Genomic DNA, 16,458 nt, shown 5'->3' with positions numbered 1-16,458 from the left:
GTGCTCCAAGACCTCTCAGTACAGCAATAAAGAATGAAATGTTCAGAGTAATACAAAAATCCCCAGTTTAATACAGATTTTCTCCAAGCCTCTCCATTTGATTCAGATCTTTACAAAAAAGTGACTTTACAACAAAGACGTGCGGAAGGAGGTTAAACTGAGCAGGAAAGGCCTGCTTTCATCACTCCAACATATGTACAATACTACCGTAGGGAGCAATATATACAGAAGAAAACCGGATCAAAATCAGCACATTTGAAATCATTTTGCAACATTCCTTTTTAAAAAACATAGATTAAAAAGCCATCAAGCGCCGCCTCTTAACCCAGCCTGGCTTGTGCCAGGGACCAGAGGCAGGCAGAGACATTTCCTAAAACGGCAACACTCTCTTTAGGGCTGCGGCAAGCTGTTCAAACGAGCAAATGATTTTACACGTTTATCAGCTCCCCTCTGTCCTGGCAGATTGCTGCCTCATCCTGCAACGAGCAGGGTGCCAGTGATTCCAGGATCAGGGCCCAGCACTGGCAAGAAAAGGGAAGTACCAAAGATTCATGGAGGAACCACTCACCGGTACCTGCAAGTCCCTACTCCCACCTTGTCCCCATAGCAACGCTAGCCAATCACAAAATAACTTCTATCACATCACCACTACACATACACACAGAGCAGGGCTTGCAGTCATGTTCCCAAGCAGCCAGAAGTCTCCCATTGGGGCTCCCAGTCCATATCCTGCCTACGTCCTGCTCAAAGGCATTACAGAGTCTGGGTCTGATGCTGCAGCCATTATCATTCCCAATATTCCCACTGGTCCATATAAGGACTACGGGGTCGGCCCTGTGCTCAGGATCTCAACGCACTGCCTGGGGGCCTACTTTGGGGTACCCTGAAGAGCAACCACCGTGTGACCCTTCGTCTCCACAATCTCACATGGCACCTAAGGCTTCAGCCTCCCGCAAGGACTAAAGAACCAGCTAAAGGACTGAGGTGCTCGCGTCCCACAGACGGGCGGTGGGGTTTCACAGACAGCTAACGAGGTCACACTTCCCTTCTTACAGTTAAGGCACATTGTGGCAATGCCAATCTGACCCGTAAACAGGTCAGAAGATAGATAATGCGTACACACACACACACACACACAGGCTCTCCAGTGGCTACATTTAAACCATTCTTGTGAAAAGCAGGCGGACAAGGGGGGAGCAAAGTTCAGCCCGCAACTCAATAGCGACTGGCCCATCTGGAATTCTGCAATGTGACCCCCAGAGGCCCCTCAACAGAGGCTAGATGCATTTCCTTGTGGGTTTGCGTGACGAACCTTGCAGAGGGACTACAAGTCCCAGAAGGTAGTGGATCTGAGCAGTGTGCTGAGACCGGTGGGCCAAACCTCTGTGTTTAAACTTAGGCACAACCCACCTCAAAAGGAGATGCAGGCTCTGTAGATCCATCCCCTGACATGCTAGATCCCCTAGTGTGCATGGTACACAAACCTAGCTCTCAGCAAGCAGGGTCAGCTGCTGGCACTCAGTAACGGTCCAGTGAGAACAGACGGACTGACTGAACGGCAGCCACCCCAGCACAAACAGCGCCCTGGCTAGGCCGAGCTGACTGCCACGTGCCATCTCAACCGCCCTGCGCGTGAGAATAGCTGTCTTGCACCAGGGGGATTTCCCAGTCATCTCCTCCCTGACTCAGCTCTCAGGATCCAAGCAGGGTGTCGCCAACCACCTCCGCTTTGCTCCAAAACAAGCAGATCAAAACCACTCTTGTGAGGAAAGATTCATTTGAAACATCACTATCACCTCCATCACTCCCCTGCAGTGGGCAGCAGTGAGCCTTCTCTGCCATGCAGAGCCTGGCATTCGTTGCACTGACATAAGGAAAGGATCTAAGACCAGGACGAGCTGTCCCGTCCCAGAACCACTGCCAGGCCGGAGGCAGAGTGCAGCAGCTCAGGGCGGGAGAAGGGAGCGGGTCCAACAGAGCCTGGTTTTCCATCATTGACAGATCAGAGGAGATTTTACCTCTTGATAGTCAACCTCTCATTTAAGTATTTTACTGGAGTCAAGGAGAGGAGTTTTTGGGGGGTCATTCAACGGTAGGCAACCAATACAGACTGCTAACCTGCCCCATGCAGCACTATCGGGGGCAACTGGAGATCCTCAACAATTAAACCTGCTCCGAAAACAAGAATCAAAAACACGGTTAAAAAATGGGTATTTAAAAGCCCATCTGAACGCGACCTAGATGGTTCCTAGGACCAGAGCGGGGGGTTGAATGGGCAGTCCCTCGGAGGGTTAATAACTACACCTCGTCATTCATCAAAAAACAGCTCTGCCATCACCTGCCAAACACTGGGCAGTTCTGGGGAAAAACACACACACACACACAGTTACACAGCCCCACTTTAAATACGGACAAGCGTGTCCTTTGTGCAGCACCCCGGTGGCTGCTGCAGCCCTGTCCCTTTGGACTAGGATGAGCCGGGGGTTCTCCCCACTCCCTCCAGAATGTGCGCCCGCCCATCACAGTTCATGCTGAGGTGAGATGGGAGGAGGATTCCTATGCTCTCCCTTTGTAGGTTCCTGCTCACCAGAGGTAGGGGTTAAATTCACATTAGGGGCAGCTCCCTGAAGGAGGAGGGGAGGGAATACGGGGAAGGATCCAAGCTGCCCACTTCTCACCCCCATGCCTTCAAACAGGCCAGGCGTCCCGCTGGTCCAGTCCATGGGGGAGGGGAGGAAACGAAACACACACACACACACACACACACACACACACACGATTCCCTTCACATCAGCTGGGAGTGTCTTCAACCACCGGCTTGAAAGAGACCCAGAGCGGAACGTGAGAGGCGCCGCCCGCCCTGTGTGTCCATCCGGATCAAGAGTCCCTCGCTGGAGCCCTCCTAGAGACTGGTGTGCTGCTTGATCCAGTCCCGCAGCTTGGAGACCCGAGTGTAGACTCCCGGCTTGTTCCGCCGGGCGCAGCCGTCTCCCCAGCTGACCACGCCGGCCAGAAACAGCCTGTTGTTGCTCTCCACGCTAACCAACGGCCCGCCTGAGTCCCCCTGCACGGAAACGGAACCACAGGTGAAAAAACAGGCTAATCCCCTGCCACCTCGGGCTCTTCCTCCATTTAGAGCATCTGCCTGTGCCCACATACAGCGATTAACCAAATGAAGGAATTCGTAAAGGACGTGGAATGTTTCTAGAAGTTACGTCCACTGGTCATTTGCACACGAGTGTGTTTAGAGGTGGGGTAGGAGGTATGAGGGTGATCAACCATCACTGAAAGTTAATGAAATTTTCACATGGGAATTTTCTAGGTGGTTTATTTTTTTCACCTAAAAAGACCTCGCAGGGTCTCTGAAGCTCCTTGATGTTTGCATTAACTTCCTCTTTCAGCTTCTCCCCTCCCTTGGTGACCTTGACGGTATTTGGGGAACGGGAGTCCCGTCTTCCAGTGAATTTCACGCTGGTGAATAGAACCGTCTTAGCAACCTGAGCGCCTTCTCAGCCCTGATCTTGGCTCCTTGGCTGAGGCAGGAGAGTCCAGCCTCAGGGCTCATTGAGTCCTTGGCCTCTCTGCAGGAGACCACGGCTCCGGGCAGGTAGGCCAGAGGAATCAGGCAAACGGCTATCAGCTAGCAACAGCTTCCCAGCACCAGTGAGCCAGGGATGGATGAGAACCGACAAGCAAATGGCGGTGACCCATGTTTTGAAATCTGGATCCAGAGCCAAAGAGCACCTCCCGCACACACCTCCCCGCCAAAGGACGGGGTGTTACCGAAGAACATCAGCGATTCCCATTGATTAACAGTAAGGAAATAAAATCTCCCCTCGGAGAGAGACTGCCTATGTATCCAGAATACACAAGGGCTGACGGAGATAGGAAGTAAGTCGCCGTGCTGGACCCAGCTTGCTAAGAAAGGGCTACCCCCACTTCCCAGGGTTTCAGCACAATTTGGTTAAATCCCTTCCAAACCCAGAGGCTCCTACCTGGCAGGCATCAATACCCCCGGTCAGGATCCCCACACAAATCATGCGCGACGTTATCTGGTCAGCCAGCAGCGTGTTGCACATGGTCTGGTTAATCACCCGAATCGCCGCCTTCTGCAGGATGCTGGCACCAATACCTACAAGGACCAGAGGGGAGAGCTGCATTAAAGATGGGAGTCCCCTCCCTGCCTAAAGCGTCTGGGGTGGAGAGCACATGCCCCAACTCCTAATCCTCAGCACCCTGAGGGTTACGAGCGGACAAGCGCTCTCCTCACCAACATGCTCCCTTCACGCCTTCCCCCAAAGAGAGATCCCCGCCTCCCATCCCCAATTCCAGCCATCAGAACCCAGCTGTGCCCCAGAGACATCTCCCTTCCCATCAGATTCAATCCCACCACTGACTGCCAGCCACGCCCGGACCTCTCCCCACCGCTCCATCGCAGGCTCCTGACAGGAGCCCACTTCCTCCCAGCAAGAGGATCCAAAACCAGCTACGACGGCTGGGGGCAGCATGTGCGGCACGGGCTGAGGGGGAAGTCTGGCAGCAGACTCAGGACTCGCTCCAGACAGTCCCAAAACACCCTCTCTTTCAGCTGCTGGAAACATGCCTTCATTCTCGGCACAGGGCCCCCCCAGTGGCGGCCTGTGGGTTAAATGAGTTTCTAATGAGATGAGGATCTACCAAGACCTGTAGGTTCTCCCCCTCCCCACTCGAGCTACGCGCTGATCAGCCAAGTGGCATCCAGCGCACCCAGAGCAAATACAGGCATCCAGCCCCACCTCCCTCACCCCTTCCCAGGTGACCCCCTCACCTCCTTCCGAGGTGGCCCCCCACCCGGTCACCCAGATTTCCTTGCCAGCAGGGAAGTCATGGGTGGCATCGGGCAGGCAGATGGGCCGGACGGTGGTGGTGAAGTTGACGGGACTCTGCAGCTCCAGCACAGCGATGTCGTAGTCGTAGGTGAAGTCATTGAATTGGGAGTTGGTGATGATGCGCTTGATGCTCCGCTCTTGCACCATCTCGTTAGTCCGCTCACTCTGGTCGTGAAGCCCGAGAAAGGCCGTCCACTGCTTGGGGTCCGAGTACCTGCACAGAGACATGCCACAGGGTGACGCGGGGCAAAACCAGAGACGGGTCTAGGGCCGGGATCGGACTGGGTAAAAGTTTTCCATCAAAAAAAAAAATATATATATATTTTTTTTTTAAAAGAACAGAAAATTGGGTTTTCAACTAATCGCGTTTCCATAAAATAGCATTTGCTTTCCACGGAAACGTCTGGTTTCTGGTCAAACAAATAAGTGCCTGAAAACTGAATTAGGACTCTTTGGGCTATCCTGTCACGACACCTCATGGGAGCGGTAGTTCAGGTACCTCATGCCCTCATTCTCTTCTATGGTTTAGGCTCCCCAGAAAGACTACATCTCCCATGATGCACTACAGTCACGGATTCCCATGATGCAATGACTGCCCCCATTATGAGGGATGCAGAATGAGAGATGTAGACTTACCAGGGAACCCGGCCTAGACGGAATAGGAGCATAAGGAAGCCAGTCTACAACTCCTATGAAGCATCACTTCCCATTTTGATTTTTTCACTGAAATTGAACTTCTCCAATTCAGAGAATTCGGGGGGGGGGGAGGAGACAGAAAAAGAGTGCCCATTTTCTGACCAGCTCCACAGGGCACCCAGGAGTCCCTCAGAGCTCCATTGTGGCTGCCGAGCTATTGGGTGGAACATGGAGCTTCCCTGCAAAGCCCCCTACCGGAATACGCATGGCACAATGCCACTACCATACGCTTTCATGGCATCTCATCCAAAAACCTCACACAGCTCTTCACAAGGGTGGGTATTATCCCCATTTCACAGATGGGCACAGAGAAATTAAGGGTCCCACCCACAGTCAGAATCAGGTGCAGAGCTGGAAATAGACCCCTGGTGTCCTGACTCCCAGTCGTTTGGCAGGACTAGATCATCCCTGAGTTGCTGCTTCCCAGGCCACCAGAGCACCTACTGCAAACCACCTGGAAGGTGATCCCGAGATGCAGTTTAAACAGCTGTGACCGGCGAGGTGGCGATAAACTCACACCCTTCCGTTTTTCTAAGCATGGCAGGTTCCCCCAGCAGTCCAATGGCAGAGCCACTGCTTGCCAAGAACTACTAGCCACAACAGGATGCTGGAGAGGAGTCGAGATCCCATCCAACAAGCATGACCCGTGGCAGCACACCCATCATCCCCAGTCGATAGAGGTTGCCATCTGCTAACAGTGGGGTTGGACTCATTACTTGGACCAGGCCCAATACAGGATTCAAAGCGTCCATTGAATTGTTGGGAGGGAAAGCAGCATCCCCTATGCATCAGAGTAAACTCCCCTTTGGAGGGAACATTCTCAGTTATTCCCTTATGGGCAGGGGGCAGCCTACGCATGTGTTGGTTATGCCTTCCTCTGAAGCAGCTGGTACTGGCCTCCATTGGTGGAAGGATACTAGGCCAGAGAGCCCATTGGTCTGATCTACTATAGCAATTCCTATCCTCCATGCGCATGTCTGACATGGCACCCAGTCTGCCCAACCCTAGAGAGCAGCAGAGACCCAATCCCACTGCACCCACCAACCTGATCTGCGACTCATCTTGGAAGCAGTGTGCTGCTGACACCAGCCACTTGTCCGATATCAGCGAGGCCCCACAGATATGCCCTTGGCTTTTCACGTGCAGGCTGACCTGCCACGGCCACTCGCCCACTTCCGAGTCCTGCCCGCCGACAATCCGGGTCTGCTTGCTGTAAGAGCGGATCCCACAGTCTGAGATGGGAGAGTGAGGGACCGGAGAAAAGAAACCACTCCTGTTAGTTACCTGCTGTCAATCTCGTCAGACACCCTCTCTATCCTTGGGGAATCTATTTAACGGTGTTGTTGCTGCCTTGCTTTGGCAACTGATATTAGAGTTATCACTGCAGTGGGAAGAGAGTTTGCGAACTGCAGTGGCAGAGTCAGCAGTGTGTGAATAAAAGCGTTTGTGTAGGTCCTATGTAAACTTTTTAATTTAAAAACAAAAATCAAACCATCACCTCAACTTCTTGATGACAGTCTGGCTATTCCCTAGCAAAACAAATCCATTCCAAAAAGCACATGTCCATTCGGGAGCCCAAACTATCCCGCCCCGCAACCTCCCTTTCCAACTCCATAAAACAATTAATTAAGAGGTCTCAGGATCTAAGCGCTGACTCAGGGGAGCGCCAGCCACCACACCAGCACTGAGAAGGGGCATCACCCACCACAGCTCTCCTCGTCCGAGTTATCATCACAGTCTTTCGTCCCATCGCACTCCGGGTTGGTCTTGCTCACGCACAAGCTGTTGTGGCATTTGTAGGTGTAATCCTTGCAGGGGACGGACTTCACTACTGGCAGGCCAAAGGGAGAAGCATTAGCCCCAGATGGCCCCGTGCTGGGGAACCCCCCAGACACTAGCTCATGGGGAGGACGCTGAGGCCAGGAGGAATGTTGTCTGGGACAGCCCTTTAGGCTCCTTCCCAGGAGAAGGGTGTGGGGACCATATGAACCCCTTGGTGTTTCAGCTACATGGTTTTGCTGGTACATGCGGCACCAGTGACATGCAGCTCCAACGGGAATCGCACCTGTGTCCCCGTGTCGTGGCTTTGAGATCCCGCTCTTGGCACGATCCCACAGATTTCCCGCAAATGGAAGCCCTGTTCGTGGGCCCTTGCTGGGGACCTGCAGGAGGTTCATGCGGGTCTCGCTAACAAGCGTGCCCTTTTTGAGACTCTCCTCCCCAGCCCCTCCTCACCTTTGCTGCAGGTGCCCTCGTCACTCCCGTCCCCACAGTCGTCCTTGCTGTCACATTTCTGGGTTTCAGGGATGCATTTCCCGTTGCTGCACTTGAAGTGCTTATCTGGGCATTCTGGGAGAGAGAGGAAGCAGCCGCTGCTCAGAAACGGCAAAAAGGGTACGAAGTGCCATACACCCGGTTTTCAGCAACCCGCCCAAGGGAGGAGACAGACTGTGCTTTCAAGGATATAAAGGAGATTCTTTAGTGAGGCTGCAGGACCCAGACAGACCCTGTGGTTCTCTGGCTTAGACTAATGCCTCTTTAAACCCCACACTCATGTTCTATTTCCCTTCTGTTTCTTTCTCCATCTCCTCCTAGGAATCTGCTCTTTTCTTTCTCCCCTTTTCCACAAAACATTTATGTTATTCCTAGGCTTGGCAGAATTCCCATTTTTATTGATTTATCATTTCCATGGGTAATATTGAGGTTTATTCTTAAGCTTTTTGTTGAGCTATTTATCATCAAGTTAAACTTGCACAGGTGTGCAAAATCTACCCAATTTTTATTGATTTAAATGTTCAGTGGCTGGAAACTGGGGCTGGGGTCAGGCAAGAATTATTGAACGCCAGACTTTGAGATTCAGAAAATTACAGCTTTGTTCCTCAGGTTTGGGTGTACGATGAAATTGACATTTACAAAAATCCAACCCTTCCAAGACTAGTTATTCCTTACCCAGCCCCTTATATTACCCCCACTTTGTCCCAAATAGCCTGAATTTGGCAACTTTCCAGGTGCTCTACAAAAGACACCTGCTTTGAAAGGGTCTGGGTGAGGGTGCACTTCCTAGATCACACAGAAGGTTAGTAGCTAGCTGGCAGCAGAGTTCCTGCAGAACTGATTTTAATACAGCTGGCACTTAGTTTAATTGTATTTATTGCATGGATTAATTATGTTAGGGCCCCCAGAACATGGGATAGGAAATTTTTTTTTAATCTAAATAAATTATAAAACTCTTGCTTTTCTCTGGGAAAAGCAAAAATATTAATCTAGCTCCAGTTACTCTAATTTTTATTTAATTTATTTATTTAGCAGGCAAAGCTGATCCTCCCTCTCTTTGTTAAAACCAGTTCAAACTAAACACAGAGTCACCGCAATTGCAGCTACAGTCAAATCTAGCTCTCACTTCACCAGTTCTAGCACACTTCCCACCAGTGTTTTTCACACATTGTCAGGTCTCGGTCCCTCCTGTTCTTTGTCTGCGGCACACATTAGTTTATTCTCCTGAGGGCTGTAATACTTTGGTCTAATGGTGGTTGTTGATTTCGTGGGTGGGGGTGTTAGTGGCCTGGACTATACAGGAGGTCAGCCCAGATGTTCTGGTGGCGTCTTCTGGCCTTCAACACTGTGACTTAATGGCCAGGTCTCAGTGTGGGATGAAGCAATGGTCGAGTCACTTACTGCACTGCAGTTCATCGCTGTCGTCCCCGCAATCATTCACACCGTCGCAGAGCCAGAAGCGTGGCTTGCACCAGCCGTTATTACACCTGAACTGCTCCGTGGTGCAATCTGGGGAAGGAAGGGGAGACGTTAGATGATGCACCGATGCCATCGCTCACCTGTACGATACACAACTACAAGCTGGTGAGGGGTTTCAGACAGTGACTTTTCAGCAGGTCCCTCTACCTTGGAGACATGCACAGAACACACTTTGGACAAGGCCCTGGGCGGAGTCCTTCCTGCATCTCCACCCCTGGGAGCTGAATGTGCTCAGCAGTCTCCCAGGCTGGGCCCCTTCCTGAGAAACAGAAGAGCCAGAACGACTGACTGTACTGGGAGAGCCTTGGGGACACCAAGGAGGATCTTCAAAGCCACAAAGAACCTTTCAAATGCACCCTTAAGGAGGAGAAATGGGAGCCACTCTAACATCAAACGGGGACAGATGTTTAGTCCCTCAGAGCAGGTCTGACTCAACATCTGAGGCTGAGCATTTGGATGAGAAGGAACCTTCCGGAACAACTGGCCAGTCCAGCTTGCCAGTCACTGGCCAGTCCAGCTTGCCAGTCACTGGCCAGTCCAGCACTTGGCATCAGCCTCACACACACATGGTGCCCAGATACCACCGGGGATCGGTGCCCCGCAAATGCCTGGGGGCCTGGCAACAGGCACAGACATACTTTGGTAGTCAGTTTGCAACATCTGAATCTGAGCGGGTTACGACAAGCATGGGTGAGTGGCACCCTGGAAGCAGCTTTTTCCAGGCAGTTTGGGCATCCTCACCAGCCATACTGCTTAAGCGTTTGCCCCAGTGCATTCTGGGAAAAGCTGGGCAGCGACCCCATCATGCCTCAGCAGGGAACTGAGTGCCCAGCAAACGTGTGCGCAGACTGATACCAGAAGCACACGGAGCAATGCACTCTGGGATGCACTGGAAGAGTCAGGAGGAAGCAACACCAGCCAAACCCATTACAAAAAGTCAATCATGTTCCAAGCTAGACAAGACTCAGCTGCCAATGGACAGGGCAGTAAACGTGTTTTGAGCTGACTGTGTCACTAGCTGGTCAAACTCAGTAGCACAGACAGAGCCCGATGCGTTTCTAGGATAAGGGAGCAAAGAAGAACTGGGGAACAGATTTTTCACTAGAAAAGAGCCTAGGATTGAGTACACACCCAAGCACCCACTCATCGCCCCGGGGGGCAGCGAGCACCCACAGGCCGGGAGCACACCACTTGCATCCCAAGGGATTTGAGTCCTGTCATTTAGTACAACGAGACCTGAGCCAGAGGCTCCATTCTCCTCTCATGGACTCTAGGCCATGGCTAATGACATTATCTGTGGGATTGTATATTAATCCAAGAGATAAAAATGAATCCACATACACACACACACTCCCCCATGCTCTGCCCAGGAAGGAGCTATAAACAGCACAGCAGTGCCCTGAGCATGACAGGTAATGAAATGCATGCAGGTACGCCAGCCCCCTGGGGCATGCAGGGGCCAGGTGGTTGGGACCACAAAGCAGCATCAGCAAGGATTAAACAGCAGAAACAATCTCCCAACAGGCAGTGGTCGGAGGAAGGTTAGTGAGTGAAAGTCACCTGGCATTGGCTCTTTGCAGGGAGATTAACAACAATAAGAATGAAGGCTCCCGAACTATAAAGGGATTCCAGACTGATCAAGCCACTGATTGTTGCTTATCTACACCGGTCTGTAGGTTGGGGGAGGAAGCGGTTTCCACTGGAAGCTTAATGCTAGTTGGACTGGGGAGATCCCCAAGCCAGCAGGCTTTGACGTTCCTCCGTGAAAAGGGGAAGACCAGTCTGACTCACAGTCAGATTCAGGTCTCAAACAAAAAGCCACAGCGCCAGAAGACCTGATCTTTGGGGAGAGACACCCACACCCACACACCCCATGTCCCCTGTGTTCAAGGGGTTCGGATCAACTCAGTCAGCTAGGTGCTGGGATGAAGGCCGCTGCTCCATGGATTACAGCACCAAGGTCCATTTTCACTCCTGGTGAATGACAGGAACAGCAGCAGCCCCGACGCCTTTGCGTCAGTTGCTACGCACGTACAGAGCTGAAGCAGCCTGGGTAGAGCTGCAGTATAGCCATCACCCAAAAGCTCGGCAGCCTGGTAGGATCTGTTCGTGGTGCACCCCACAGGTCATGCAGCTGGTTGCCAGAGCCACCGAGACAGCGTTGGACTTGTAACCCATGTCTAAATTCATCTCCAGCAAGACAGCAGCTCTGCAAGCTGCTGGAGGGGATTGCTGGGCCCAGCAATGAAGAAAGGACTTTCCCCACCGAGATCTCTCTCCCTAAGGGGTCATTCTTGTGGCTTAGGATGCACCGGTTCCAAGACACCCCAGTCTGGCTAACCTCCAGCCCTGCCGCTGGACTACCAAGAACTGCCTTCAGCCCCCAGCGCTGAGGCATTAACCCAACCTGTCCATGGCCCTGCAAAGAGACTCCAAAGGAAGGACTTACTGCAGGCGCGCTCGTCGCTGGCATCCGTGCAGTCCACCCAGCCGTCACAGCGCATGACTTTATCAATGCAGCGGCCAGTGTTGCAGGTGAACTTGCCAGGACAGGCTGCAAGCAACAAGGGAGAAAGAGAAAGGTGCAACATGCATTAGCCTGGCCAATAACCATCAGCTCCTCTTGCATTCAGTTTTTGGCGCGTCCATTTCTCTGAAAACACATGCAGCACTGAGGACACATCATCTGGACCAGTGTGGGTGAATGCTCTTCTGCGAGTGGAGTGGATTTTCCAGGGAGAACCAGCTGCTTCCCGCACTGGGATGTTCCTAGACCCTGGTTGGCTAGTCTACCCTGTGCTTGCATCTCACCACGTCTGTTTCCACCCACTGGACACTTGGCATGAAGAAGCCAAAATGAGACATTATGTGAGAACAAACATGAGAGACAAGGTTCCAATGACAGACTGGATCCTGATCCAGACTTCGCCAAAGCACAAGTGTATCTGTACCTTGTGGACTCAGTGAGTGAAGAGGACTGGACCAGAAGACCTCTCGCGGTCCTTTCCAGTCCTACACTTCTATGATTCTATGTCTCCCTCGAGTGCTGGGTCCAGTGACTACAACAATCTGCTACTTACTCCCAATGAAGAGGAGTTACTCTTTTCACTCAAATACCCTCGATGCCTAAGGTCTTGCATCCTGGGGTGGTCTCATTAAATTCGAGCTAGGATTTCCTTTGGCCCATTTTCAGTGACAAAATTCAGATTTGGCTCAGTACTTGCCCAGCATTTGGGGTGATCCAATTCAAAGTTCTGGCCCATCTTTAACAATAACCTACGCTTGCCTCAAAATTGCACTAGGAAAAAAAGGGATATGCAAATAGATATATATTGAATTCCCAGGATTTTATCAGTCAACAATGAATGCATGCTACCCAACTTATAGGGCAACTACAGCAATAAGCCAAGTCCAGAAGCAGGTGTCCTCCCCAAGATGTGATGGCATACCTGGGCTATGCACATCTGTCACCACAACTCATTTCACTTATGACCCAAACCCTCCAGAGGTCAAAGGGCAGACCAATAACCCAGCTGCATCCCTCCTTCCTCAGCAGCTAAGAAAATAAACCAGGTCCCCTGAAAGTTCACAGCATCTGGGTTTCAACTTACGGTCACTGGAATCGTAAGACAGGAACTTTGCCGAGAAGCCAGTGTCTGTGTACGACTGGTCTGAATGGAACCGGACCGTGATTTTATTGTTTTTACTTGCCACCACAAACTGGGAGCGCTCTCCACAGTACCTGGAAAGAGGACAGCACAGATTTAGGAACTGTTACCGTACGGAAGAGATGGTCCCTCCCCCAGCAGTAGAAAAAGGCAATTTCCTCTCCGTGTCTCTCACACGTCCATTGGCCTAGGACATCAGCAGGGTCTCCTCACTCCCATTCACTCTAAAAAAGGGCTGACCCCAGCATGGATTAGCGGGGTGGTCATGGCTCCATGCCAGGTGCCAGATTTAGATGCCTTGCCCCAAACTGCAGAGCTGCAAAGTTGAGACCTGGATTTCAATTGGGGTGCTTGGATCGGTGGTATGGGGGGGCTGTTTGATATGGCCCATGCGAAATATAAGGGCCTGCAGAAAATCTTGATAAGTGTTGGTAGCTGGTGTGCTGCCCCTCACGCTGACCAGCAAGGTCACTTTGCTTCCTTGGCTGCCTGGATCCACCTGTTGTCTCGTTTTATACTCAGATTGTAAGCCCCTTGGGTCACAGACAGTCTCTTTGTTCTGTGTGCCAGGCACTGTACACACAATGGGGTCCTAGTCCCTGGCTGGGACTCCTCAGTCCTACCACAATACAAATGCTACCAAGGGCTAGCTGTGAAATTTGGGTCCGGATTTAGATTCTGATCTCCCCCACATTTCCGAAAGGGTGGTTAGCCCTAGAGAACTGACCCAAGCACTCAACAAGATAGCTCATTTCTATTAAAACTTTTTAAATCATTAATTATTTTTGCAGGAGTTGTTACACTTCAAAGCAGCAAGCAGGTGTTGCTTTCAATTCCATTGACAAATTAATGGAAAACTAACGTAATCAAGTTGTCCTTGTAGCGTACATAGCTGATCTTGCTTTCTGCACACTGCACCTTTAAATTTCTACGAGTCTGCCATGGCATATTCGTTTCAGGTGACTCACACGCCAACCACTCCCCTTCTCCACTTGACTTTTGTGCTTCTCTTTTAGGACGTTTACTGAGGTTGAAAGCACAGGGCTGCTAGGTGCGAACAGAAAGAGGAACAGTCCTGTCTGGATTCCTAACCGGCATCTGACAGCCGTTAGCTTTGTAGACAGCATCTGATGTTGAAATCCAAGTAGAGTAACCCCCAGCTATAGCCACTATGCAGCGATCCCCAGTGATGGGTAACGAGCCAGATGCTCACAGCAACAATAGTGTAATCCCACCATTCTCCATGGGACATAGGAACTGCCAGACTGGATCAGACACCTGGTCCATCCAGTCCAGTATCCCATCTGACAGCAGCCAGTGCCAGGTGCTTCAGAGGAAAGTGAGAGATAACCTGCCCCCACGAAGATCTCACCCTAATCCTCAATAGTTATTGGCTTAAACCCTGAAACATGAGGTTTTATATCCCTTCCAGAATCTGTTAGCATTTGCTATAGCCGCTCTGGGGATTCTTGTAAACGATATAAATGCCCAAACCCATTTGGAATCTTGCAAAATTCTTGGCCTCAACGATCCTGTGGCAGTGAGTTCCACAGCCTAATGACATGTTGTGTGAAAGTATTTCCTTTGATCAGTTTAATTTGCCACCATTTGTTTCACTGGCTGTCCCCAGCTTGTGTCTCTGAGTCACGTCACATTGCCCAGTACTTACTTTGTATTGCTGATCTCCACATAATCCTTGGGGCAGGAACTGACCGGGGTGCCAGGTTCCAATACGTAGAACACGTTGAAATGCACCTTCACGTTCTTTGTAGAGGGGACCTGAGAGGGGCGAGACAAGAGTCAGAGTCAGTGGGAAGGGAGTGAGAGGGGGGAACTGGTTTCTCTTCCTTCCTCCTTTGGCGATCAGAAAAGGGATGGGTGTTTCAGGTATTTATGCAGAGCTTTTTCAAACCTGATTCACAACAGAGACCAGGCCAGTCAGAAAATCTACCACCTGTAGTTTACTCTGAACAGCTCCCATGGGTTACCAGGCAAGCCGTAGCTTCAGTCCTAGCCGCATCGAGCCAGGTGTTGCTACAGGAGTTACCCATCGCCCAGCTGACCTGATCAGTTTCAGAGGAAAGACGTGAATGGTCAGGGAAAAGCCGCATGACACCCCTGGAGTCATTCAGAACAAGGACTGAACAAAGCAAGGTAGGGGATGTTGACAGAGGGGAGAAATCAACACAGAAATGGACAAATCCAGACAAGCCAGGGCCCATCACCTCCAGCATCCCATCCCCCATGGTGGCCAGTAGCAGACGCTTCTGAGGAAAGTACAAGAACCAACTCCAGTGGAATAACCTGCCCACGGCAAAAGTTTCTTCCTACCCCATCAATCAGAGGCTGGCTTGTTCCCCGAGGTCCCTTACGCCCTGTGTAAAGCCATAGCTGATGCTATTATTCACATACAACACTGAGGGGGATGAAAGTCAACGGGACCTAGGCACCTAAAAAAAAAAAACTATCCTCACCCCCATTCCTTGTGGGAATCCTGTTCATCTCTTGGCCTTGGCGATCACCTGCCGAACTCACTGCCATGACTTTAACAATGGGCTAAGCTGACCCCAAAAGGCTGCCTCCACCTCCCGCTTCTACCAATCCACACTAGGCAGAAGGGTCCGTCCTGTGCGCTCACCTCTATGTTCCAGACACAATCCATGTCGGGCGGATAGTGGGCCGGGTAGAAAGGGGTGGTGAAGGTTCCACTTTCTCCTTTCAAAGTCTTGCTGCAGGCTAGAAGACAAGCAGGAAAAGGAAATCAAGATGCCAGGGCTTCCAAAAGGAGCGATCGGCTATTACCCGAGGCAGAAACAGACACAGGCAGAGCAGCCTTTAATGAGGTTAAGCCAATCTCTGGAGATACCGGCTCCACTCCAAGGTATGGATAGAACCCAGGAGACCAATTACATGGTCTTCCCAGCTAATCCAACATAATTCCTTCCCCCTTCTCCTTAGGGGGCATCATTAAAGAAGACAAGAGCATTGTGGGTAAGAAAAGAGCTTCTGAGAGCCAGGAAGAGACCTGATTCTAAGGGGCTCCTGTGCAATTGGCATCATCACCACAAGCACCTGGCTTCTCCCTTCCCCCACCTCCACAAGAGAGAGGCTTTCCCGAGCCCCCTAACTTACTTTTAGCCTTCGGGAGCTGGAAGAACTCCGCCTTGAAGCCAGGGTTCCGCCCCTCAGCGTTGGTGATCAGCGTCACCAGCATGACGTTCTGGGAGGACAGGAAGGTCAGGTTGTAGGACGGAGGGTAAATGCCACACAGACTGGGAGGAGGAAAGCACAGAGAGCGCCACACAATGGAATGGAGCAGAGACAGGGGCTCAGTCGCTGCGTTAAGCCCTCTTCACTGCTCGGCATTCCCCTTCCCCACCACGAACAGAGTCCCGACCCCGCCCCAGAAAAAACAATCCCAGATTTAAAGGGACACTATCAGCTCACTCATGTAATAATATCCAGTTTGCATT

At 51.4% G+C, this 16,458-nt stretch overlaps 1 protein-coding gene across 5 annotated transcripts in view; it reads right to left on the bottom strand.

Annotated features, from left to right (window-relative positions):
- Positions 1-48: 48 nt before the first annotated feature.
- Positions 49-16,458, bottom strand: part of ST14 (ST14 transmembrane serine protease matriptase) — a 68,126-nt gene continuing 51,716 nt past the window's right edge. For 4 of the 5 annotated variants that reach the window (XM_037882306.2, XM_037882305.2, XM_037882312.2 and 1 more), the window contains 12 exons: positions 16,118-16,257; positions 15,624-15,721; positions 14,655-14,764; positions 12,929-13,059; positions 11,767-11,871; positions 9,240-9,347; positions 7,800-7,913; positions 7,270-7,395; positions 6,610-6,796; positions 4,808-5,082; positions 3,996-4,132; positions 49-3,064 (listed from right to left, as the gene is read on the bottom strand). In XM_037882306.2, the coding sequence (XP_037738234.1) occupies positions 2,903-3,064; positions 3,996-4,132; positions 4,808-5,082; positions 6,610-6,796; positions 7,270-7,395; positions 7,800-7,913; positions 9,240-9,347; positions 11,767-11,871; positions 12,929-13,059; positions 14,655-14,764; positions 15,624-15,721; positions 16,118-16,257 (1,693 nt within the window). In that variant the 3' untranslated portion in view covers positions 49-2,902. The remainder of the gene's footprint in view (positions 3,065-3,995; positions 4,133-4,807; positions 5,083-6,609; positions 6,797-7,269; positions 7,396-7,799; positions 7,914-9,239; positions 9,348-11,766; positions 11,872-12,928; positions 13,060-14,654; positions 14,765-15,623; positions 15,722-16,117; positions 16,258-16,458) is intronic. The other variant, XM_043534045.1, reaches the window with a different exon arrangement.

This window comes from Chelonia mydas, chromosome 22, assembly GCF_015237465.2.
Source record: "Chelonia mydas isolate rCheMyd1 chromosome 22, rCheMyd1.pri.v2, whole genome shotgun sequence".
NCBI classification, from domain to species: Eukaryota; Metazoa; Chordata; order Testudines; family Cheloniidae; genus Chelonia; species Chelonia mydas.
The sequence above is the reverse complement of the archived record's forward strand: the minus strand, read 5'-3'. Positions and strand labels throughout refer to the sequence as shown.